At 43.4% G+C, this 26,435-nt stretch overlaps 2 protein-coding genes across 4 annotated transcripts in view; one reads left to right on the forward strand and one right to left on the reverse strand.

Moving 5' to 3' along the window:
- The window catches only part of GLP1R (glucagon like peptide 1 receptor), a 105,441-nt gene extending 84,740 nt beyond the window's left edge, over nucleotides 1-20,701 (forward strand). Inside the window, exons 8-14 of one of the 3 annotated variants that reach the window (XR_012158195.2) lie at nucleotides 4,298-4,358; nucleotides 8,417-8,486; nucleotides 9,256-9,344; nucleotides 12,530-12,668; nucleotides 13,553-13,594; nucleotides 17,760-18,130; nucleotides 18,670-20,701. Coding sequence is in view for 1 of the 3 variants with exons in the window: in XM_073338557.2 (XP_073194658.2) it covers nucleotides 4,298-4,358; nucleotides 8,417-8,486; nucleotides 9,256-9,344; nucleotides 12,530-12,668; nucleotides 13,553-13,594; nucleotides 17,760-17,927 (569 nt within the window). In the remaining 2 variants the exon portion in view is untranslated. Of the gene's footprint in view, nucleotides 1-4,297; nucleotides 4,359-8,416; nucleotides 8,487-9,255; nucleotides 9,345-12,529; nucleotides 12,669-13,439; nucleotides 13,595-17,759 lie in introns of all 3 variants that reach the window. The other 2 variants (XR_012158196.2, XM_073338557.2) reach the window with 2 other exon arrangements.
- Nucleotides 20,702-24,056: 3,355 nt separating this feature from the next.
- On the reverse strand, nucleotides 24,057-26,398 carry SAYSD1 (SAYSVFN motif domain containing 1). Its single transcript, XM_073338558.2, has 2 exons — nucleotides 26,186-26,398; nucleotides 24,057-25,870 (listed from the first exon to the last, which is right to left on the reverse strand). Exons 1-2 carry the CDS (start codon nucleotides 26,327-26,329, stop codon nucleotides 25,535-25,537), a joined length of 480 nt encoding a protein of 159 aa, XP_073194659.2. The 5' UTR covers nucleotides 26,330-26,398; the 3' UTR covers nucleotides 24,057-25,534.
- Between the last annotated feature and the right edge of the window lie 37 nt (nucleotides 26,399-26,435).

Below are 26,435 nucleotides of genomic sequence, written 5' to 3' on the forward strand. Positions count from 1 at the left end.
GCTATTTATTTCTTATACTGCCCACAATGAGCTGAATGCTCCACAGATGTTAGAGCCCCAAAGCACTCTTGCTCCTCAAGAGACAAAACAGACATGGAATGCAGGGGGAAAGGAACACCACATGTAAAGTGGTCATGGTGATAAGACATTGGTGGTTTTTGTTTCTTAAAATACATAGATTATTCCTAGTTACAGCATTTAAGGCAGCAAGGCATTGTTGCTTTAGTCCGAGTCTGAGAGAGCAGGCACTGAACCCAACTCACCCCAGCTAACTGCATCAGCACTGTATAAAATAGTCTAGTCTCTGAGAACAGCAGATTACACTTCAACCCATCCATACGCCCACCAGCAGCTACGGGAACAGGGAACTTTTTACATCCTGAAGAGGAGGAAAATGATGTTTGAGCAACATCCCACAATTGCAGTGTGCAGGGAGAATGACACAACTGGGCAATGAGCCGCACTCAAGACTAACAGGAATATATTAATAAAAAGCCAGACCGATTCTCTGAGCTCCTACAGCAATTTTACACCCAGCTGTGCTCACAGCGGGAAGCTGCCAACCAGAAAAACTGACAGCCCAAACCTCCTCCAAGGAAGAAAGAGCTGTAGGAATGGAATGAAGCTATCAGTGTCTAAAGCCAGATTGCAAGGAAGATCCAGGAAGAACACTTTCTTTCAAAGTCTTGTATAGACTCGGTGTAGCAATTAGATGTGTTCGTTCCATTAGCCATTTCATTTTTAACTTGCTTCTTCAAGTAAAAGTCTTTGTTAGAACCAGGGATATCAAGAGCCTTACTAAAAATACTGCAGCATTCTACACTAGTGGCCGCAAGCCCTGCGGTACATACCGCTGTTGCAAGCTGCTGCGTTTTGGACCATTCCTCTTGTTGCTTCAGACTTTCCAAACAGATATGGGGATTGAGGCACATTGAAGTTGTGTGTGTCTAAATCCCCTGGTTGAGTTTGAAACTCTCAGCCACTGGTGGTTGTTTTTTCTCTACCCAGAGTAATTGGAAACTTTTGTATCAGAAGGGCCTTTGTTTTAGATTAAGGGCATGCCTACACTGACCAGGGATGGCCAGGGATGAGGTGCTATGGCAGAACTGTGTGTGGAGCCCAGGAATAGAATAGCTGGGGTGGGTGGGAACGTCAGGCTGAAAGTGGATTGGTGGAAGTGTGCGTAAGAAACTTTCATAGCTTAAAGCGCTTAGCACAATGGTACCTGATCTATTACTGGGGTTCCTAGGCTACCTGGTAATATAAATAAATAACAATAATACTCAACCCCATGCTATAAACCCCTGTTTCATGAGCACCAAATTGATGGAAACAGTTCAGAAAGAAAAATTAACTGTGTCAAATGTGGTTAAATTATGAGGTCTATTTTGGGAGAAAAACTTTTGTCTGTAGCAATGCAGATGTCAATGTAAAGTGTAACCATGAATCTAATAAAAGATACCATTGACCTTGTTGTCTCCATTTTAATATAATTTGCTGTCATCTTATCCTGTGGCTGCCACTTAAAAAGTCATAACATTAGAGATACCATAGTTTTTCCTCTGAATTGAGAATAGATGGTTGGTAAATGTTGATTTGCTGTCATGGCGTACTGTGATGCATATAATCTTAGAAATGTGTGGATAGAATTAAAGATCTGCAATTTTTAGATCCCTGATCCCAATGGATATGGGGGGGGGGAGGAGAGGGAGAAAAAGATATGTTCCCTGTGTTAATACATTACCAAACCCTGAACTCACTTTGACATCTTTTCTTAGTCTAGCCAAACCACTGTACATACACCAAAATACATTATGGGTTTGTTTGACAAGGAAAACCTCTCCATTGGGTAGAGGTTTCTAAATCATGTGAAGTTATGGTTCCCTCCTATGAACATGCTCTCTTGGTACAGTACACAAAAGTTACCCTAGACTGAGTCTTAGAGCAAACCACGCATGCTTGGGGTGTGTCTAGACTAACATTCACAATCATGTAAATTAACTCAGGTTAATTAGCAATCAAGACCAGGATCACAAACTCTTGACCAGATAAAGCCTTTGTGATCTTTGAAAACTAAATCCTTTAGGAGATGCTGGAGACATTGCTGTTTTTTTGTGCTATAAATCACAAGAGAGACATTACTTCAGATTATACAGTCCATTGTAAACAGGATTTATGTGGATTAAGTAATGTCGTGGGGACATATCCTGACTAGATTCCTGACCAGGACGTTGGAACAAGGGACTCTATCCCTCATAGCCCTGCTACCCTGAGAGTCTGTCCCAGATTATATACTGAGCCTAGCACCTCCTGGAACAGAACTTTTGAAGTTTGGTCGGTGCTGCATGTATATTCATGCAGTACAGACTATATCAATTAAAACTCATAAATTTCCACAATGCTGTCAAATCTCAGGGCCTTGGATTAAAGTGCAGTGACATGAGACGTGACTGATGTAGCAGCGCAGGCACTGGATAGCAACTGGGAGGAGGAGATGCCAGTCACCATGTTACCCTTAATTCATTTAGTACTTTCTAATCAGAATACTGAAGTTGTTCAGTAATGACAGGCTTTGTCTAGTTTGGCCCTTTTAAAATATATCACTAATAATTTGAATCTCACTGAATCAAAAAATCAAGTAATGCAATTAAATATGGAGAGATTGCTGATGTATCCAGGCTATGGAGATCTCCACAAATCATAGCACTTATCTCTCTAAACATCTGTTCCTTTCCTGAAATATATCGTGTTCATGTTTCATCTTGTAAATTTCATATTAGGGTGACTTTTAATCCAGCCTTAATTCCCTGCAAAGTCAAGAAGGGAAAAATTCAGTCTAATTTAATAGCTTCCATGAATCAAAGACTCATTTGGGATTGAAAGTGATCTGCAGTGGGTCGCCTAAGACACTTCCTAGGCGTCCTAGCACAACTGGGAGCTTGTCTACCTGGCCCTGCAGTTCGGACGGTGTGAGTGTTAATTGCATCGTACACTAGGGTGCATCACTGTAACTCCCCGATGTGAATGCTGTGCGTGCAAACGAACAGGTACCTAGCTTACATTAATGCAGTCCTGTTTGAAGAGGACTACGTTAATGCAAACCAGGTATCTTGAGTTTGTGCCCGCAGCATCCATAAGGGGAAGTTACAGGACAACACTTCAGTGCACACTGTAATTCACCCCCCAGTTGTCTGGGAGGTGCTCTGTAGCCCAAACTGTGGGGCCACATAGACAGTTCTCACTAGCCCATTCTGATAGATGGCTGCGCGATCCGAGGATTGAATACCTCCAGTGATGGTGATTTGGCAACCTCCCCCTGACCGGCTCACTCCATTGTCCTTATGATTAGTTATAAAACGCTTCAGAAAGTTTCCTTGCTGTTGCTGCCTGTTACTTCTCATTCTGTCCTTACTGACGAGGGAGGATAACTGACCCTTTGTCTCTTTGTAACAGCCTGCTCTCCTAGGTGGCTGTGAAAGAATACAGTACAACACAACTGAAAGTTATTACAGCATAATTCACATTGCAGATACTGTTTTGAGATTTCCAGACCACTGCAGATCATAACACTTTTATTACTTTCACACACACCCCCCACACACATCCCTTTAAATACACTCCATGGATTGTACACCATCTTACTTGGCACTAATGTGGGTAAAGAACCTGAAAGGGTGTGCAGGGAGGGACAGATTCACAGAGAAATTATGGAAATGTGACACCTTGTTTGTTCTTGGGACAGTGTTTCATCTCGCTCTGTCTAATGAAACATTCCCCCCTTTGCATTGTTTCTGGACATTTCCAGCACTATCAGTTGACAGATGCACTTTTTAAGTGTAGATTTAAATGTGGGTGAACGTAATGCAAGTGAAGGATGTTGGATTGATGGACTTGAGTCTGAATAACAACAGAACTGCAAGCTTCCCCAACACAACACCTCCCACTCCTCCCTCACTGTGACCTAGCGGGAGCTCCCGAATTCGGTCTCCATGGCCCATTCAATGAAAGCTGCCAACAAGAGGTTCAATTAGTGCCAGTTTTGGAGGTGTTTTTTGTCACATGAACACCTATCCACTTGGAACTAGACTGATCCCCGTAACTCATTTTATATAGGCCACTAAAGGATGGTAACTTAGCAGCATTGTTGACCTGGAACCGTGTTTGGTAGGTACACTGGATGGGAGCTGCAACCCTGTCACTGGCTGGCTATGTTGCTCGTAGTCGTATGATGTTTTAGTCCTTCTTGCTTTTCCTTGTTTCTGATTGTCAGTATCTATCTTGTCTCCTCTCTTCTCAGGTGTACCAATGCTGTTTGTTATCCCCTGGGGAATTGTCAAGTACCTTTATGAAGATGAGGGGTTGGTTCAGTTCTAATATCTAGCTGATATTTCATTTGTGGTGCGTGTGTGTTGGGGGGTCACTTTTGTTCGGTTTGATTGCTTTGGCAATGGCTGATGTGCTGAAATCCTATGTAGTTGCTTGTGTTGTGTATGATGCTCTTGCATAACATTTCTGAAAGGCACACAAGCTCATTCCTGGTCAGAATTTTCCATATGTCTAAGTTTATCTGTTCCTCTGCAGGTCAAAGAGAGGTACATTTGTATCTCTTTTTCAGCAGCTACCATATCCGTTGTAGAGGTTGTCATACCTTATCAGACTATCTTTGATAGTCTGCCTCTGGCAGTAGCCTCTCCAGGATTCTTCAGAGGAAGACAAAAACCTCCCACAATGTTCTCTGTTTGTGTTATTCCTTCCTGACCCTTGTTGTGATCGTCTTATGCCTTGCAGCAGAGATCTGATTATCCATTCTTTTCTTAGCTTCCATTATTCAGTCCTTTATAAAATACAGCCATGTTCTCTGTCTGGCTGTCCTTGCATTGCAGAGGATTGCACAGGTTGACTGCATTGCATAAGGAAATGCTGTAGAACTTGAAATACTTGTTTTCTGTTAACTTTCACCATAGTGGCTGATTTGAAAAATCAGTGGCATCATTTAATCTTACCAAAGATTATTTCTAGCAACAGGCTAGTAGCAGCTTTCCTCTAATAGGGACTGGCTGGGAGCATGGAAATAATGTAATGCATGGCCAACATCCTTTGCACTGATAAACAATTCTACGTTATTTATTTTTTATTCTGTTTACCACCCATTGGGCCCTGTTGCCACTCAGCGTACACACCCTGCTGGCACCTTCCTAGAAAACCCTGTTTAAACACAGTCCTTAGCTAGCGAGGTACCAATATGGTGTGAAAATTCACTGTAGTTGGGCCCAACATTGTATCAACTCTCCCCTTGACAGAGTAATCAAAGGATGGGATATCGGGAATCAGTTTTTATTTGTGTCTTTCATAATACAAAATGGTTTGCTCAAGTCTTCTTCTTTCCAGGCTAAAATAATCCTAGGGTTTTCTGACTGTTCTGTCCAGGTCTGTCTCAACTATATTCTGTAATAAGTAAGACCTTGGCTTATCTGTTGCAAGTTTTGTCCAGATGATCACTATAGCTTTAAAGAACTTGAACAGTCAGCGCTCCACAGGCCTATCTTTCCGTTGGTGTGGAAAATGTATTCAAAATGCTCTCCCTCAGCCTTCTGCATTATGCAATGCTCAGAGCTGACTTATGATTTCTATTAAAGAAAACTGTTTCTTGCTGCCTTCAGCAGACCCTAAAAGGGGCAATTTTGCATCTTATTAGGTTTTCTAAATCTTGTATAAATATTTGTAAAATACTGTAATAAATCACCTTGTGCAGTTTCCTCTCTGAAGGGCAAGATTTCTATGCCTCGGGCCTCGGGATGGCATTTGTTAGTGCGTCTAGGGATATCTTTCATGCCATTTGCCATAGTGCTGCCGCTGTGGATGTGCAGAAGGCTGTAAATTTCATTTGTGACTCAACTATCTCCCCAGTTATGAGGCATAACTAGAAATAAATAAGGTCAGGGCTACAATGGCTCAATGTTCTAGGCAATCCTGAGAATGTAACCACTCAGAATCAAGGATTGTAGCCTGCAAGGACAGGTTGTCTACTTGCAAACTGTCTCCTTCCTGCCTGACCAGGATTGCCACAATTGTGGCTTCAACTGTGAAGTTCCCCTAAAAACTGCCATTCATTAAAAAGAATTGATGTATTACAAGAAGACCTTTTCAGCTCCCCTGTTTTTTAAAATCTATCTCTCCATTTTTGTTGGTCCAATTATATATGGGTGGAAGTGAAGACAGATTGTTTCTTAGTTATAGGAATGCACCCACAAGTCTGGTACTAACATTCATCCCCCACACTCACGTCTGCACTATCAGTTAATTGCAGATGCAAAATGCAGGAACTGGTTTGCAGCTTTTTTTTTAAAATCAGACTGTTCAGTTGCACCAAACCAAGACAGAAGTGCACTGAAGATGATTTTTTTTTAAAGGAATACAAACTTGGGATGAAAAAGCAGAGTTTTTACAGCGGTATTTGGTTAGTTGGATAACTTCCCCACTAGGGACCGAATGCTGAGAATTGCTAAACGTGGTCTGAGAGGCAGTGAGCATACTCAGTTGCCAGTGAATAGATCCAGGTCACAATAGATGGTGATGTTTCTATTACTGTAACAACTCCAGAAAGTACAAATAGACAAGAAATCACGTACCGACGTCAGTTTTATTTTTTGGACACTTTAATTGTGCTGGTACACTAATTGCATTGTCATCACTAGGAACTTTAAAAAATGTCTCTGTTTCTACTGCAGTTACTCAGAGAAATTAAAACTGCTTCTAGTCATGTCTCAGAAGTATCCACATAAAATTAATTTTAAAGGCTACATGAAGTTGGTTCCCAGTCACTCATTCCAGTGAAGTGGTTCTCCTGTTAACACCGTATTTTCATCTGTTGGGTTTGATAAGAACTGGTGCCTTTGAATAATGTTGAATGGTTTGATAGGAGATTAATAAAGTTATTAATTCCAGTTTATGCAAATGTTAGGAATCCTGCATGCTACTTGCTCATAACTTTTTCTTTAAAATTTCTTTGGGACTGAAACCTACATATATATTGAAAGAACTGGATATGCCCTTTTTCCTGATCTCCGTTAAATAGCCCAGGTTGGAGTGAGTGAACAGGTGCTTTTAAAATATAGATGCTTAATCTTAACACTGAGTGGGGGGGAAGTGAGAGAGAGGCTGGGAATCTGACCAACGCAATGCAGTTCCCTTCTATAGCAGCAATTCTCAAACTTTAGCAACCCGAAGGCCCACATTTTTATTTAAATTTTTTCAGGAACCCCCAAGCCCCCCACCTATGCTCAGCCCCAGGCCCCGCCCCCACTCCATCCCTTCCGCCAAGGCCCCACCCTCACTCCATCCCCCCTCCCTCCGTCACTTTCTCTCACCCACCCTCACTTTCACCAGCCTGGGGCAGGGGGTTGGGTTAGGGACAGGATGTGGGCTCTGGGAGGGAGTTTGGGTAAGGGATGGGATGTGCGGTACGGGCTCTAGGAGGGAGTTTGGGTGTGAGCTCTGGGCCGGGGGTTGGGGTGTGGGTTCTGGCTGGGTGGCGCTTACCTTGGGCAGCTTCCGAAAGCCACCAGCACATCTATCTGGCAGCGGTTCCTATGCGGGGGTGTTCAAGGGGTTTCCGCACACTGCCCCTGCCCACAGGCACCGCTCCTGCAGCTCCCATTGGCTGCTATTCCTGGCCAATGGGAGCTGTGGAGTTGGCACTTGGGGTGCAGGCAGTGCACAGAGACACCCCCCCCCCCAAAGGGCTGCAGGGATGTGCCGGTCTCTTCTGGGAGCCACGCAGAGCCAGAGCAGGCAGGAAGCCTGCCTTAGCCCCGCTGTGCCATTGGACTTTTAGTGCCTAAAATCTCTGTTTGGCTTCAGTAGCCTCTGGGAGATAGAAGGAGGAGGAGAAGGAGTTGAGGGAGGGAGAGGAGTTGATCAGCAGAGCCTGTGGATCCCAGTTTGAGAAACGCTGTTCTATAGGATATTCATAAACAGCCAAGTAACAAGATTTGACTTCGGCACTTATAAGATTTAATAAAAAAAGTTGAATAGAAAGATTAGGGTAGCTACCATGTGGGCAAAATATTTGATTTTTTTTTTTAACGAATTCTTGCTCAGCCAGATGTCATATTTGGACCGTTGATTCAATTCTGTAAATCTTCACAATGACAGAAAATTATGTAGGGGGATTAGTCATCAGATTGCAAGAGAGACAGGCTAACAGCATCCAGTTGGGTGCTGTAATTTAGAATGAGGCATTCAAATGTTTCTAAAAACCACAAGTAGCAGCATCTGTTTCCATGTCAGCATGATGTGCTTTTCTGGTATCTAGTTCTCATCATCTGCATTGCTGAGACGCGTGATGAGAGAGGAGAGACTTCATGCATAGTCTTAGCTTTTTGTTTTGTGTTTCACCTCTCTGCTGCCTCCCCAGTTGCTGGACCAGAAACCAAAACATGAATTACTGGCTGATCATCAGACTGCCCATTCTAATCGCCATTGGGGTGAGTGACCAGGAGCAGATACAGGGATTCAGCATACATGTAATGAGACAGATGGAGAGACCAGAGCAGTCAATGCTGGAGAATATACTTTTGCTTAACAAAGCTATCATACAGCAGCTCTGCTCTTCACATGTAATAATGGGGAGAAAACTACAAGGAGAGTTTGGGAGCCAAAGCCGAGAGATTGCATGGTGGATGAATTAATGGTAGAGACAGAATGTGAGAGTCCGTATGAAAGATGTAATGGTGATGGCCACTGTCCTATAGGAAAACTGGGGAGTTCCTGGTCCTCACTTGAGTTCAGAAACATGATCATGTGAAATCAATTCTGTTTCTGGCAGAAAAAACAATGCCAGACACCTGGCTACAGCAAAATGACAAATTCCATTGTATTTTAAAAAAATGCTAGATTCCTGAGTCACAGAATTGTGGAGACCACAGGGCACCAATTGGGATGAATAGGACCATTTATACTACTCAGAACTCCTGATTCCAGTTGTCTGCAGACTCAGGCAGGCATCACCTCTTTGATTTATGCTCAATTTACCTATTAAAGGTGAACTATCCAATCATAAAAGCTAGAAACAGATTCTGGAGCATGATTCTGTGGCAAGAGCTGAATTCCATAGCAAATTCTGCAGCTGCAGAAACGTGGAATACACAGGGCCCTGTCTATAGACACCTTGACACAATATATGTTCATCCATATGTTTTGTCTTGCAAATATACTTCCTGATGATTATATCAGCTACTTCTTTCTTTTCTCCAGGTGAATTTCCTGATCTTTATCAGAGTTATATGCATCATCATTTCCAAGCTGCAAGCAAATCTGATGTGCAAAACTGATACAAAATGCAGGTAAGTTATTTGGTGAGCTAGCACTTGCTGTGTCCTTTGAAAAGGGAGACACAAGCAGGAGTGGCGTGCCATAGGAGATTAAAGATTTCAGGCACTGGGTGGTATGTAGGAGGCATTGCACATAACTATGATAGTCCAGAACAACTGACCACAGATGAAGCCCGCTGGTGGGTACAGAGCTTATGGTAAACCTGCCCTATCAATGCCTTTGTTGTACCTGTTCTATGGATTAAATGGAGGTCTTGGTCTTCTGGGGCTGTCAATCCAGAATTTACCATGAGCACTGAAACAAAAAATCCATTAGGCAATTATTTTTAAGAAACAGGGAGAAAAACACTGTTGTCCTTGTTTCCATCACTGCTCTTACTTCCCATCTCCACTAGTTACTGTGCTCTCTTATCATGACCTATGTGTCCTAAGTTTTCTGAGCATATTTGTGTGACTCTTTGTCTGGTACAGTATGTGAGGCTTACTGCATGAATTTAATTTTTACCTTGCAGACTTCGTTGCATGTGGACTGTTCGTGGCTCACCTAGACAGCTGTTCACACCACCAACATTCATGGGCATATTCTTCATCCCTTGATTTCTCTGTCTTTGGGGCTTTAAGATCCTTCCCCCAGATGAATCTTGGTCGACACACAAAGTTGTCCCACCTAATGCTGTGCATATTGTGACACTGCATTGGTGCATGACAGCTTGGGTCATCACAATACCCTGTGACCCACTGTCGTCATGTTTTGGTGGAACAGTATGATGCCTTGATTCAAGGGCCCAAAACAAGGACCCACTAGTCTGGATTTGCTCTGGTATGTCACAGACACCTTAACGTAAGACCCTCACCTCCACTTACAGAGGACTCTCTAAATGTTGATATGATGGGTAGCTAAGTCTAGGACCAAGGGAACATTAAAACCTTGCCATTGTTAATCACATTTTGTTCTGTCTGTTATAACAAATTCACCATAGCAATCGCTAATCTCTGCCTGTCTTTGCACATGAAATAATGGCTGTCTAATGGGTATTTGGTGCTCAGCATGGGAGAAGGGGGCTCCTTTTGGAGGGTTGAGAGAGATAAGATGGACGTGGGTCCACTTTATCTCTCGCTATCACAACCTCTGTGACCCTCATGATAGGGAGGTTTATGAATCTTGAACTTTGATACAGTGGAGCCCTCTCTGAGTGGTGGTTGGTTTTGTGGCAACACACCCCAAAAAGCTTCACTATAAGCAGAGTTTCACTCTAACAGGAGAAGACTTGCCTGGCAAAAGATCCTCTCCTTTTCACCCAGAAATACTGAAGTCCTGTAGCCTATCCCTGCAGCTCGAAGGGCATTGACAGTTGTTAGGTGGGAGCCCTGAAAAGTTCCATCTTCACTCCAAGAGCCTAGAAAGATCAGGCTGGCTCCTGTGATGAGAACAAAACTGGAGGCCAGGGATTCCTCTCCACTCTTCTCCAAGAAGTTAGTGGTAACTTCTCCTTTCTGATGTTTCCTGAGGAGGTGGGGAGGGAGTGAAAGGCATTGATGCAGTTCGAAAGGTCTCGAGCTTTTGCTGTGTTCTTTATAGCTGTTGTTTGGTAGTTAAATACACCAATGCTAGGTGCCCTAGAAATGCACTGGATTAGATTCAAGAGTATTTGGAAAGCAATTGAGCCGATCTGTGCTGGTGTCAGGCAGGATAGGTTCTCCTTATCCCTCTCAGTACTTTCTCTCTTGTTGATGGAGATCTTGATGGCACCAAATCCCTTTTCCTGTGTGGAGGAGTTGAGGTTGTTGGGAAACTTCTTGCCTGCCTCAGAGAATTTTATCTTGGGAGACTGGCCCTTTATTCCCCACAAGGGTATTTCTCCCACTTTTGCAAGACCTTCTGAGTAGAGCCATGTTGGGACTCCTTTCTGAACCCATTAGCACTGTTGATATGCCAACCAGAGGGGCTCTGCACAGCCACACGAGGTGCCTCTCCCTTTCCCCCATGAGTGTCCCCAGAGCAAGTTGAGCTTCTGCTATATGAGGAAGCAAGAGGCTGACCCTGGCTTCCTCAGGTGGCAGTGGAGAGCACTAATTGCAAGGCAAGTGTGGCTGCTAGATTTCCTTTTTAAACCACCCTCTCAGCCACTCCATAGAATCCCCTGCCTAGGTCCATTGGTGATCCTGCATCTCCCACTTGCCTGTAAGTGCACACTGATGTAAATAGCTGCTTTGGTTCTCCATCTCTCTGCTTGCATATCACTTTGAAACACAGCATCTAGGGTGCCAAGCTAATCAAGAGCCTGCATTCAGTAGACTTTGAGAGCCTTGAGACTCCATTGGAGCCTCTGCTTCCCATTTACTGGAGGAACAACTTGTATCTTGTCTGCAAATGACAACTCCTCACGAGATGCTGATAACATGTTAGCAGGTTCTCTGGCCCCAGGCAGCCTAGGAATTCCCATCTTAGGGATCTGGCATCTTTCATTACCAGGTTGTGTTGCTCAGTGCCTTACTCCTCTCATCAGTGTTAAGAACCTTTGTTTTGGGAAGCATTCTTCTCCTCCTGTGTATTCATATCTCTGCTCATTGCTCTTGCACTGGGTTTTGCCCTCACTACCCAGGTCCCTGGTCTTTGGAGCTTGCCTTGAAAACATCAGCAATCATTCCCTTTTACTTTACGTTCACGTCTCTCATTTGACAAAGCTCAGTGACTTACAGTTATAGTGCTTTGAAGATGTAATGTGCTATGTAAGTGCTAAGGAATACTCAATAATCCTTTGGCCTTTGCTGGCACTTTCAGTCCAGTGATCTCGAAGCGCTGTACAGTCAGCACTCCTCTTTATACAGTAATTTATAGTATATTTACTATTCTATAAATATACTATACTATAGTATATTACTTTATACAGTAATTTATAGTATATAGAATTTATAGTATTCTGCATGCCTACAGTGCCTTTGAGCCAGCAATCTGAATGTGCTTTGCAAACATTATTGAATTAATCCTCACAACCCCATATTGTCGTGTGGAAACATCATCCCCCTGCTGTCCATGGGGGAAACTCCAGACACACTGTGGTAAAATAACTTGCCTGAGGTCACCCGATGACTCCGTGAGTCAGAAACAGACTAAGGAGTCCTAACTTCCAGATTTCTGTGCTAAATCAGTAGCCGCTATACTGCCTGCTATGACTTCCCTTTCTTTATTACTTTAGATTGGCCAAGTCTACATTGACTCTGATCCCGCTGCTGGGGACCCATGAGGTCATCTTTGCCTTTGTTACTGATGAGCATGCCAGAGGAACGCTACGCTTTGTGAAGCTCTTTTGTGAACTGTCCTTCAACTCCTTCCAGGTAACACCCAGGAAACACACATTCAGCCCAGTTTGTATGTTAAATGCTGCTGGAAACCAGTTTCTTTCATGGCAGGTACCCTAAATTTCTTTCCTAATTCAGCTCTTGATGTTAGAGGATTATGAACCTAGGAAAAGTAGGGTAGCCAGAGTGCTAAAATCAGGTGGCCAGTCCTGGTCCTGGCATGCCACACTCTCTCCTTTTTAGTGCTTCCTAGATCTCCAGCAGTGATCTGGCCCTTGTATCTGCATGTTAATTTCTGTTTTATGTGCAAAACCTAAAAATAAAAGTTGTCCATGGTCTCCTGGGAAACTATAATGGTGTCACCCAGGGCAAATTATATGGCTTCTACGATGCTTTTTTGGAAATCTGACCCTTGAAAGGCACATCTGTAGGACTATAACTGTGCATGTGGGGAGGTAGTTAAGGAGTATGGATAGAAAGGATATGGGGGATTCTGTAATGATTCTTTTTCAGCTGTTGTCTCACATGACCTCTTTTATAGGAATTTCCCCATTTGTGGTGGGTGACCATTATTCTTATAAACTTCCAACAGGCTTTTCAGCCTGCATTTCAATGTCCCCATGAATTGCTGATGTATGGAGTAATTATAGGTCAGGGAAAGGGGAGAGTTTTAAGGCGCAAGGGTTGGCGGAACCTAAAAACGTTTTTGTCCTGTGGGAGCTGTTTGGGGTCATGTCATCAAGATTTTTCTCAGCAGAGAGGAATAAACTCTCATCCACTTTTCTGTTTCTTCCTCTAACTATGGAGCATTCCATGTTGGAATGAGATTCTCCTCCCCCTGCAGGTTTGACTAGCAAAACTTGGAGCATTTCTGTGGGCTGTTTTTCTGACTGTTGTTCTGTTGTCTTGGTGGATTTCAGGGACTCATGGTGGCAATTCTCTACTGCTTCATCAACAACGAGGTAAGAGACACCAAAGCAGCTCCAGCTTGCCATATCACCATCCACTGCAGAAAAAGAAATCGAAAATGGTCTCGAACTATTAATTGTATCAGTCAGTTCAGGTTTGTTCTAGGGTTCCTGCATACAGTAATGACCCACTGGAGGAAATTAGAGGGTGATTTCTCATCACACAGACTATGGGAAAGGATTCAGGCTGCATAATTCAGGGTTAGCTGCAGGCAGAGTCCTGCGAGTTTCTTTGATTCAACCTTTTCATAGATTCCAAGGCCAAAAGGGACCACTGTGATCATCTAGTCTGAACCCCTGTATAACACAGGCCATAGAACTTCCCCTAAAACAATTCCCAGAGCAGATCTTTTAAAAAAACATCCAGTCTTGGTTTAAAAATTGTCAGTGATGGTGAATCCACCACGACCATTGGTAAATTGTTCCAGTGGTTAATTTCTGTCACTGTTAAAAATGTATGCCTTATTTCCAATCTGAATTTGTCTAGCTTCAACTGCCAGCCATTCGACTGTGTTGTACTTGTCTCTGCTCAGTTGAAGAGCCCATTGTTAAATATTTGTTTCCCATGTAGTTACTTAAAGACTCTAATCAAGTCACCCCTAAACCTTCTCTTTGTTAAGCTACATAGATTGAGCTCTTTGAATCTATAACTATGGATAACATTTTCTAATACTTTAATCATTCTTGTGGCTCTTCTCGGAATTCATCAGTATCTTTCTTGAAGTTGTGGACACCAGAACTGAATGCAGGATTCCAGCAGTGGTTGCACCAGTGCCAAATATAATCTGTCTACACCTACTTGAGATTCCTTTTTACGCATTCAAGGATCACATTAGCCCGTTTGACCAATGTCACACTGGGGAGCTCATGGTCAGCTGATTATCTGCCATGACCCCCAAATCTTTTTCAGTCACTGCTTCCCTGGATAGTGTCTCCCATCCTGTAAGTATGATCTACATTCTTTGTTCCTAGATGTGTAGTTTTACATTTAGACGTATTAAAATGCACATTGTTTGCTTGCACCCAGCTCACCAAGCAATCCAGATTGCTCTGCGTCTGTGACCTGTCCTCTTCATTATTTGCAGCTTTCCCAATTTTTGTGTCATCTGCAAACTTTAGCAGTGATGATTTTGTTTTCCTCAACATTATTGAGAAAAATGTTAAATAGCGTAGGGCCAAGAACAAATTCCTGCAGGATCCCCTAGAAATACAACTATTCAATGGTCATTCACCTTTTACAATGACATTTTGAAACTTATCAGTTAGCCTATTTTTAATCCATTTAATATGTGGCTTGTTAACTTTATATCATTCTAGTTTTTTAATCAAAATGTCTTGTGGCACCAAGTCATACACTTTACAGAAGTCTTGATATATTACAGTGACACTGTTACTTTTATCAATCATATATTTTTTGATAACATTACAGGTACTGTTTGATGTGATCTCTTTTCCATAACCCCATGTTGCTTGGCATTAATTGTATCACTGTCCTTTAATTTTTTATTAATTGAGTCTCATATCAGCGGTCCCGTTATCTTGCCCAGGATCAATGTCAGTCCGACAGGCCTATAATTATCTGGAGCGTCCTGTTTACCCTTTTTAAATATTGGTACATGAGCTTTCTTCCAGTCTTCTGGAACCCAGTGTTCCAAAACTTATTGAAAGTCAGCATTAATGGTCCAGCATGCTCCTCGGACAGCTCTTTTAAAACTCTTGGATGTAGTTATCTACACCTGCTGATTTTTAAATATCTAACTTTAGTAGCTGCTGTTTAACATCCTCCTGAGCTACTAGTGAAATTGAAACAGTGTTATATGGTATGATCACATTGTGTTTTTCCCCTCAAATACAGAACAGAAATATTTATTGAACACTTCTGCATCATTGTTGATACTTTTCTGCATCATTTTCATCTAGTAATGGACCAATATCATTGTTAGGATTCTTTTTGTTCCTAATATATTTAAGGACTATAAGAAGGATGTTTTTAACAATGCTGACCGTAGATTTCTCCTTGTGTTTCTTTGCTTTCCTTAGCGATTTTCTACAATTCCTAGCTTCTGATTTATTATTCATTACTATCAACTTCCCCTTTCTTCCATTTGTTATATAATGGAAATAAACTGGCCATCAGGAAGTTTAGACTTGAAATTAGATGAAGGTTTCTAACCATCAGAGGAGTAAAGTTCTGAAATAGCCTTCCAAGGGGAGCAGTGAAGGCAAAAGACACATCTGGCTTCAAAACTAAGCTTGATAAATTTATGGAGGGGATGATATGATGGGATAGCCTAATTTTGGCAATTAATTGATCTTTGACAATTAGCAGTAAATATGCTCAATGGCCTGTGATGGGACACTAGATAGGGTGGGATCTGAGTTACAACAGAGAATTCTTTCCTGGGTGTCTGGCTGGTGAGTCTTGCCCACATGCTCAAAGTTTAGCTAATCGCCATATTTGGGGTCAGGAAGGAATTTTCCTTCAGGGCAGAGGCCCTGGGGTTTTTTTGCCTTCCTCTGCAGCTTGGGACATGGGCCACTTGCTGGAGGATTCTCTGCACCTTGAAGTCTTTAAACCACGAGTTGAGGACTTCAATAGCTCAGACATAGGTCAGAGGTTTCTTACAGGAGTGGGTGGGTGAGATTCTGTGGCCTGCCTTGTGCAGGAGGTCAGACTAGAAGATCATAATGATCCCTTCTGACCTTAAAGTCTCTGAGACCCCCATCAGTTTTCCTTAAACAGTGTCTCTGCTTTATTTTGAGGAATTTGGAAGCAGAACCATTGCCTTTTTGTTCCAAAAACTCAGTTAACGTGCAATTGGTACCTCAGAGAACAACTCTTTTTTAACTAACCCCTCTAGTAGGTTTCTTATCCTCTCTGTGGCCCAGGCACTAGAGGACAACATGACTCATTCAGACATACTAGTCAAAACTAGTCCATTACAGTGGACATGGGATGGCGGGTTTCATGCATGCTAAGCTTCCACATCTGGATGTGCCATATTCTGGTCCCATGCTTCTATTTAAGATATGACAATTAACTGATGTATGAAGGTACTAGGCACAATGGTTTATTTTATGCAGATAGATTTTTATGCTTAACTGCAGTGCATAATCAAAGGTACTGTATAATGTCCTTCAATATCTGGTGTAATGCTGTTTGGAAGGACACGGTCAAGGTATTTTTCATCACTGGCATTTTTCTTTAACTCACTATTGTTGTCAAGAACCTATTGGAAGCGCAAAACTCAGATTAGGGTTTCTATTGAATTTATCCTTTATGATGCAATTCTTGAGCCTGCTGTTTGCTGAAGTAAATAGTTGCTATTTCTTTGCCTTGTGGAATGAACATGTTGAAAATCCAAAGGTCCAAATTCATCCAAGATGTAATACCACTTAAATCAATGGAATTACACAGGGATGAATGTAGCCTCAGATCTTTAAGTGTTTGCAGTCATAAAACAAGGATGGAAAGTTAGCTCCTGGTTTACAATACAAACTTATGTCAGTATAACTACATTGCTCAGGGGTGTGGAAAATCCACATTGTTATACCTACCAAACTCCCTGTGTCGACAATGGACTTCTCCCTTTGACATAGCTACTGCCTCTCAGGGAGGTGCGGTACCTACACCAAGCAAGACGCTCTCCCATCAGCATAGGTAGTCTTCATTAAGCGCTACCGCGGCGCTGTAAGGGTAGACAAGACTGTGGACACTTTGGCTGTGTTTGCATTAGGAAAGTGTATTCATTGCTGACAATGGGTATGTGCAACAGTTGCTGCTGAATTGGTGCTAAAAACTAACTGCAAGTAAGGACAGGGCCAGACCATATTTAGAACAGTTTCAGAACTGCAGATGAGCACTGCTTGGAGCAAGGTAATATAGACTAGGCTTGCTGGTGCTGGCTGCGTAGCATAAACAGGTTTATTTATAGAGATAAGAGTAAGTGCTGTCATTATTTTGCCTATGAAATAATGGTGTGATGGACCAATAAGGTAATTAGGGAGACTATTTGAAGCAATAATAAGGGAGCCTTAAAACCTTGCCAGTGTCCTTCAGTGTGATACGTTATATTTTTTCCTGTCCCAAAATGGGATTATTTCAAGACTTGATTATTTCCTTATTAAATGCCTTTGTTTCCTCCTTTGCTTGTGTAAGGTTCAGACAGAGTTTCGGAAAAGCTGGGAACGCTGGAGACTGGAACACTTTTATGTCCAGAGAGACAGCAGTATGAAACCACTGAAATGTCCAGCCAACAGCCTCAGCAGTGGCGGCACAGTGGGCAGCAGTGTCTATGCTGCCACTTGCCAAGCCACATTCAGCTAGGATTGCTACAGATTGCCCAAACTGAACTGTAGGAGGCACCTGAAGACCCTCAAATACCCAGGCACGCAGCTTAAAAATGTTTGCTGGACCCAGAGACTTAACCTTCTATTGCTCGTTGCTGGAGGCAGCTGGACAAGGCTTTCTAAGGAAAGCAGTCTGCTAATGTAATCAACACATCAGAAGATAAATTGAGCATGTCTAAAGTAAGTTTTAAGAGTTTGTTCCTGTTAATACACGAGGCCTCCAGGTGTCCAAAACTTAAGCAGTGCATTGATCCAGTCACAAACCACAGGGTCAATGGCTTATTATTGTAGGTGGGCGAGCTGAGATCCACTGATTAAATTACAAGAATACAGAACATGACTATTGACAATAAACCATGTTTGTACTTTTACTGGGAAAGGTGAGGCTGATATTCACTATTTTTAGAAAGAGACATTAGTGGAGTTTGAACATATTTCTTTGTGGCACAGTCACTGGGCCACAACAGTTAAATGGAAAGAGCATCCCTAAATCAAGGTTGGAGGTCTGCTTCACTGCTTGATGCGAAGGGGCAAATATGGGGCATTCATAAAGCCTATAACTAGAAACAGTAATGTGCACACTACTGATTATTTTTTTTTAAGCTTCATTTGGAGAAGTATGTTCTTTGTATATCAGGGGCCTATCCTCCCGTTAATGAGTATGGGTTCTTTGGGTTAACGCTGATAGTGTAACACATGAACATTAATCTTTTACACAGCACTCTGCACTGTCAGTTGGCTGCACAAATATTAATATGGATGGAAGTAATGAGTTGCACCTCAGAGTAAGTGGCTGACCGTGGATGTTTTCTGTGGATGGTATGCTCCGTTTCTTGGATGTACAAACATGCAAAAGTTATACTGTGGCCATTACACATCTTGCAAAATTTTCTTCACTTTGAAATAACAGAATTCTTGGAGTTCGCTCGTGTACTCTCTCAATTTCCTTGTCTCTTGCCTTGTTTGTTTTCTTTTGGCATGATGTATCTTCAAGGCTCTTTTCTCATGATGCCAGGAACTAAAATATTGTTCTTTGAGTTTATTTGGTAACTACACTTTTAGCACTGAGGACAGCTCCCTGCTGTACTTTCTCTTCTGTGCTGGAGCTATTTAAATGTATACTCTTAATGAGCCTTTAAAATGTCACCATTTACAATGTTGCAAGATGAAAGGAAATATTTATGTAAACTCAAAAGTTTTTTCTAAAAATGAGTGAATCCAGTCCAGAGGACCACTCAAAGTGCTAATTGCTCTCAACTCCTGCTGAAATCTACAGGAGCTGAGTGTGCTCAGCACTGTGAAGGGCAGAGCCTACATAAGAAGATTAAGAGAAGCTATATACCCCTTGCCCCAGTTGCTTGGGCTAGAGCTACACTACACACTTCAGTATAACTACCTTGCTCAGGCATATCAAACCTCTGAACAACGTATTTATTATAACAACCTTAACCCCCCACCCCTCCTATGTAGACCACTATGTCAGCAGCAGATCTTCTCCTGCTGACATAGCTACTGCCTCTTACAGAGGTGGAGTAACTAAGCTGACAGGAGACGTCTCTCCCATCGGCTTAGAGCATCTTCAGCAGAAGTGCTACAGCACTGATGCAGCTCCACCAATGCAAGTTTGTAGTGTAGACCTGCCCTTAATGTGAAAGGACTTACTCCTGTGGTCCTTATTCAGGCAAACTGCCCAGTGAAGTCTGAGAACTTTGTGTAAGGACCAAAGGATCAGGCCTACTGTTTATAGGATTCAAATAGTCTAATGACTTATTTCACACTGTACTACTCGCAAAATACTCTTCCTCTCCCTACATACCACTCTGATTGGTATTTCTCTGTCTCTTTGGGTGTAAATAAGCTTTGGTTGTATTGGTTAAGACCAAAACTTTGACTCCTAGTTACCTTAGAGGCCTGCCTCTCTTCTCATGTTGTTTACTCCTAGTGGAGTTCAGCCAAGGTACTCAACCTAATACCTATCTGGTGTAAATGTCCTGCAGGGCCTTCTCAATCTTTGAGCTAGAGTCACAAGGGGAAAAGTAGTAATAGTAATAGAACCAGCCCCCCATAGTCTTTATTGCAGTGGTTAGAGCTCCTAGGATGCTAGAGACCCAGGTTCAAGTCCACTCTGCCTAATTGTGGAACTGAGTCTCCAACTTCCCAGGAGAGTGCCTTAGCCACTGGGCTACAGAGTCATTTTCTCTTTGGTTCAATGACTATTTATTTAAAAAGTGGAACAGCTTCAACAAGACAAGTTCAGTGGTTCGGGTACTCAGGGTGGGAGACTCAAATTCAAATCTCTACTCCACATCAGGTGGGGGAAATCAACTCTAGGTCTCCCACAGCCCATTAGTAGCCTGGGAGCATGTGGGGTAGCTGGGCTCCCAGCAAGAAGCTGCCAGCGGAGCTGAGAGACCAGGCTTTCAGCTCCCTGCACTGGCCCTCTTAGGCCGATGAAAATGCTCCTGGTGAGGATTTGCAGTGTGCACCACTGCAGTAATTACTGAGGTGGTTGTAAGTCGACCTAATATAGGTTGACTTAAGTTTTTAGGGTAGACATACCCTCTGTCTCTCTGGTTGAAGAGGTTCCACTGTGTATAAATACTCAAATATTCATTGAGCCAGAGAGGAAGAAAAAGTGAGAGAATGAATTTGTAGGTTGGTGGTTGGTTAAGCCATGTTCCTGGCATATAGGAGAGTCTGCTTTAAGACTCTGTTCCAATAAATATTTAATTAATAAAATGAAATGGAACAGCTTCAGCAGGAGAGATTGAGAGAGACCTATCCCAGGATATCCAACAGCCTTGTGGTTAGGACACGTACCTACAATATTGCAGACCTGCATTCAAGTCCTTGCTTCAAATCAATCAGGCAGAACAGGGATTCAGAGCTGGGTCTCCCACCTCCTTGTCCATTGGTCTGTTTTGTATAATGACACACAAATATGCCTGGCAGCCACAACAATGCTTTGAACTGTTGACTCTTTTTTATGCAAGGCCTGAACAACTGGTAGGCATGCACCTAATTTGAGAATCCCACCAGAATTAGGCATGAGCCAGAGTGTCAAGCAGCTCAGCTGTCATGATTTTGGGGGGGGGGGGGGGGGGGTTGCATATGCTCACTGGTAGAAATGTAGGTACTATGGGAATTTAGGCACTTACAAGTTTAGATAGCAGCTGGTTTGTGAATACCATTGGGACCTAAAGTAGCAGTTAGACACCTATGTCCTTTGTGAATCTAGCCCTTAGACTCTGCTTTCTCTCTCCCTCTGCTTGTCTGCAAACCAGAGTCTGTTGAGCTCAGGACACGCTGGAAGTCCCATATATTTGCTTGGACTTTTTCCTGAGGTGGGAGTAGTTCAAGGAAGTGGAGGTCTCTTCTGTGGTGGGTTAGTATGCTAACCACTGGGCTAAAAGTTATAAGTTTGGCTGCTCTTCCTGTTCAGATTCTGAATGGGACCTGATCTGGTAGGCAGCTTCTGGCACATGTACTGAATCAGGCCCTGCATGCGACTAATTTGGCCAGATATTTGCCTGCCTTGGTTTGTAAATTGTTCTGGTGCTTAGCTGGGGAGTTAGGCATCTGGACACCTAGAAGGAAGCAGCAGTATACCCACCCTGAGGCTGAACCTTTTGGTATGTACATGTTAGAAGTTCCTTAGGCACCTAATGAAGGTATGCCAGTGTTTGGTAGCTTGCACTGGAACCAAAACTGGGCCTTAGGCACCTAAGTCTCCCATTTAGGCACTTACCTATGTGAAAGAAATTAGGAAGGGCTAGATTCACAAAGGTATAGTTATTAGCTTACATCATGTGGTAATAGGATATATAAACCTTTTTTTAAAATCTTATCCAATGTAATTGGTTATTCCTATAAAAGCTCAATAGTATCTTGTGAGCATCAGTGTCAGAAATTAATTATTCACTATCCGTTTTAAATTTGTTGCTTTTCTGTGTTACTGCTCTTGTATTGAAAGGGTAAATGGAAGCACCCACTCTACTTACTGTATACCTCTGTCATGTCCCCTCTTATTTTAATTCTCTGAAAAGTGGGGGATTGTTTAGTTTTGAATCTCTCCTCATATGGAAGGCCCACCGTGCCTTATTTTCATCACCCACTCTAAAAGCCCTGTGAGGAACCTTAGAGACCTAACAAAGGCTCTGGTTCAACAAAGTGCTTGCTTAAGTGCTTCGATAAACAGGAACAGATTGACATGAAGGCCAAAGCTGTAGGATACCAGTGAATGGGCAGCATCACAATAGGTAAAATTCATGATCAGCTGTGCAGTATCTTGCATTTGTCAAAGGGATAATTTACCTACTCTCAGCCATGGCTGGGTTCTAATTTAACTTGTTATGTCTCATGATAAAACTTGGCTATTATTATGGACAGCTCAATGAAGACTTGAGCACATTGTACAGAAGCCATTTAAAAAAAAAAGTTGGGACATTTACAGAGTAGGTAGAACAATTGTAGTAAAAAATGTTATAATACCATGATCTAATTCAAGAGCTGGTCAGCTGCCTTGAAAAATACATAGCAAAACTGGAAAGGGTCAAGAGATGGGTGAAAGTGATTACAAGCATGCAGAGATTTGTGTTTAGCGCAAAAGGATGACAGACAGTTGGAAGAAATGTGCTTCATCAATTAAGGGTTGAAAGTATCACAGACACTTCTCTTCCTGTTGCCATTAAAGGGAGCACTCCAAAAACCCCAGGAATACCAGAAAGCATGCCTAATACTTTTATGGTAAAACACAAACAAGAAAAATTAATTTTGGAGGAAACTTTCAAGCATCCTCTTATTTGCCATAAAGTAGTAAAGAAAAATACAAGTTCTCTATCCTTCACCTCTTGTGCAGATTATCTTTCAGAGAAAAAAAAAATCACTGCGGTCAGATACATGAAGTTAGTTTTGTGAGAAGCTGCTGGTAAAACAAATTACGATAAAAAAAATCCTGGTTCTCAGTGACCCACTATGTCAAAATATTTAGGCTAATTTATTCAATCCTGCCTTTGGAAAAAATAAACATTTTTCACACAGGGCCTAGAAGACAGTTTTCACACATTTGATCAGCATCTTCAATAAATCCTTTGCTGTCTGACTGCTAACTATGCTTCAGAATTTGCAGTATCTTTTTAACCTGCATTTGTGAATGTGTATTTTTGTGCCTTGTAGCAACATGCTCACTCACTGTGATAATTTATTTCAAAGTGTTTGGAGCCAGACTTTAAATGCACACATAGTAATTTTAGTGAGTGAAAACTTTGCCTATTTTTGCTGCTACAAAGAGTATGTACTCTTTCATGAATGTTTAAATGTTAATATGTATTTGAATGTGATTTCTTTGCATGTAAAAACAAACAGGCAGCTATAGAAGATGTATATGTAGACCATATATGCCCCCTGTACCCATTAAATGGATGTGTAGTTTCCTTATTTCTCCTTGGAATGTAATTCCCTTGACACATAAATCTGTTGTTACTGGTGTGGTTTGTTTCTTCTGGCTACTTTTTACAGTTCTTGGTGGAATATTTTCAAGGAGACTTAAGTGACAAGTTATGATTCACTCAAAGAAACGGAGAGTTTGTCCTCAAGCAGTCTGCCTAAAAACCATCTTCTACTTCTGTAGTGTTAGCAACTTTCTTGATCACCCTCATAGCAACAGCTACTCCCTTAGAATACCTGGTGAACAGTAGGACCCCCACTAGAATCAGACTGGGCATCTAAATTAGTGTTTTGAACAGATGACTGTCCAAATCAGAAAAGATGTTTTACTGGGTATGTGTTTAATTCTTTCTAAGAGACTGATTAGATTTGCATGAAATTTTAGTGGTACCTCAGTCTTTAATTATCAAAGCAAACCATCTGAAGCTAGAAGGCTAAGCAGTAGCTGGAGAGCTGCATAAAGATCCTCAGTAGATCAAGTATGATTGATATCCTTACTAATATTGTCCTTTCACTTTGATTAAGTCAGTAAGAGCATCTCACTATCTGAAGCACTTCTCCTCTATCTATTCCCTTCCCACTTCATGCTGGTAACTTGGACTGCAAAGTGTCATTTATATATCATCATTACACAAAGGGAATAAATTACAATCACACTAAAAACATTTGATTTTTTTTTATGGGTATGATCCCATCATGATACAATACATTTGAGGAAAACCTACTAACATTAGTCAGTATTGAAAAGCCATGGCACAGGTTAGCGGAGTAAACCCTTCCATGGAGACTTGTACTAGAGAAACCTCTCACAGTTTAAAGTATAGCATCTGCCAGAGGCAAGAACCTCCAACAATTCAAGTTGAATACCCAATGATGATAAAAGTTGTCTGTCCAGCCAGAAACCAAAATGGTTTCTTGGAATAGGAGTTAATTATACATATTCAATAACCAGGACAAAATAGCACTGTATTTTTTCCTGTATTAGAGCTCACCTATCTACAGCTGTGAACAGCTCAATAACTATAAAGAGATCACTGCTCATTAAGTAGGCAGTCTTGGCAGAGTTTGAAGCTCTAATGATTATTTTTCATCTCCTGAAGCCTACATTTTACCTTGAAACTGGAATAACTCTTGGACAGGATTCTAAAGCAGGATAATTATTTTACAATAAATCACATTCCCATAAGGATTAAGTAAGAAGATGGAAAATCAAACCTTACATTACAGGCTGTAAACTTAACTTGGCTGAGTGCAGACTATAACCCATCCTCCATGCAGCATTATAAAGGAGTTTACTGGACCAGTGGGGTGCTGGGCTCAATACCTCTTCTGTTGAAGAGTTTATTCCTTAATCTGCATAATTAGGAATATTATGAGAAAATTATGGATTCCAAGTCAGCTGACTTTCCCTCACCATCTCCAGTTCTCTGCCTCATTTATCACAATCATCTCTTTATAAATGGCAGGACTAGCAGCCTGCCGAAATGCAATTACAGTGATAAGGGCGAGGAAAAACAGTTATTAATCATACTATTAAAAGCCTCACTAGAGCTAAATAAGATTCTCCAGCAGCTAAACTTACCCCTTGCTGCAAAACTGCGTTCCCAAATTTCAAATTTAATTTAAAAAACAGATTTGGTTTTGGCAGAAAGAACCTTGAAACCATAAACTGAATGTAGCTCAGAGGTGTAAAATACCCTATTCATTACAATCAGGGCCCTGGGGACTCTGCAGTCCTGTAATCTGGAATTTTTCCCCAATATATATATACCACTCAGCATTTTTCCTGGGGAATTTGCTTTGCTGTTGCAGCCAGGTGCCCATACGACATGCCTGCAGCTTCCTCTTGATCTTCAGCTTTCCCCACAACACAGAAGTAACTGGATTATAGTCCATGTTCCCTGCACTGTCCCATAGACTCGAATGCGCTCAGTCCATGAAGAACTGTTGGTTTTGAAGTGCCAGGAGGATACAGTTCACACCTGGCTTGAGGAGTGCGCCTAAGGCAGGGCAGCGAGCAGGGGCAGGACAGGGGAAGCGCAGGCAAAGCAGCCTGAGGCAGCGCCAGCTCCCGGAGCGGGAGGCGCGCCCACAGCTACTGCGAGGCAGGCTGCGCCCCCAGGTCCCTGGCGCCAGCCGCTACCTCCCGGCCGCGGGTCCGTAGTGTAACTCTCGCTCCAGCTGCTCCGCGGTGAGCGTGCCCTGGATGGCCTGGCAGCCCGGGTTGAAGACGGAATAGGCGCTTCTCTCCCCCGGCCGCCTCTCGCCGGGGCCGCGCGTGCCGGCGTAGAGCCAGTAGAACAGCGACAGGACGAAGCAGGGCAGCCCGAACTGCAGCTCCGCGGCCAGCCCCAGCAGCACCAGCCACAGCAGGAACTTCAGCAGCGCCGTGTGGGCCAGGAGCGCCCGGGCGCCCCACGGGGCGGCGGCTCCAGCAGCCACGTCCCGCGGGGGTCCCGGCCTGCGCGCCGCTTCCTGAGGGGCAAGAGCAGGCGGGGTGTGTGGGGGAGGGGCCCTGCGCCGGGCTGCCCCGCTCCTCCGGAACCCCGCCCCCGCCGGCCTCCCAGACACCGCCCGCCTCGGACCGGCGGCGGGTACGGGGGTCAAGGGTCACCCCGCTGGAGGTCCCCAGGAGCACGAGCCACGGCACGTGGTACCGGCAGCAGCGCTGGGGTCCCGGCGCCACCCCGCGAAGGGCGGCGCGGGGCCGGGCAAGGCTGGGCGCGGGGCCGGGCAAGGCTGGGCGCGGGGCCGGGCAAGGCTGGGCCCGAACCCCCTCCCCCCACTCACCTGGGCGGGGCGGTCCCGCGGGCCGAGGGCGGCCTCCGGCCCTGCTCGCTGCTCGCTAGCTGGAGCCGCCACCGCCTTTGCCGGGGCCGCTGTGGGTTGGGGGGCGCGGCGCGCGGCTCGGAACTGCGCCAGCTTCCGCTCCATGGAGACCAACGGCCCCGGCCCGGCCCGCGCCGCGGCTGCACGTCCTGACGCAACCGGCCCCTTCGCCCACAGGGCCCCTACGTCACTGAGCGCTCGGGGGAGGAGC

Source organism: Lepidochelys kempii, chromosome 3 (assembly GCF_965140285.1).
Source record: "Lepidochelys kempii isolate rLepKem1 chromosome 3, rLepKem1.hap1, whole genome shotgun sequence".
Taxonomy (NCBI): domain Eukaryota; kingdom Metazoa; phylum Chordata; order Testudines; family Cheloniidae; genus Lepidochelys; species Lepidochelys kempii.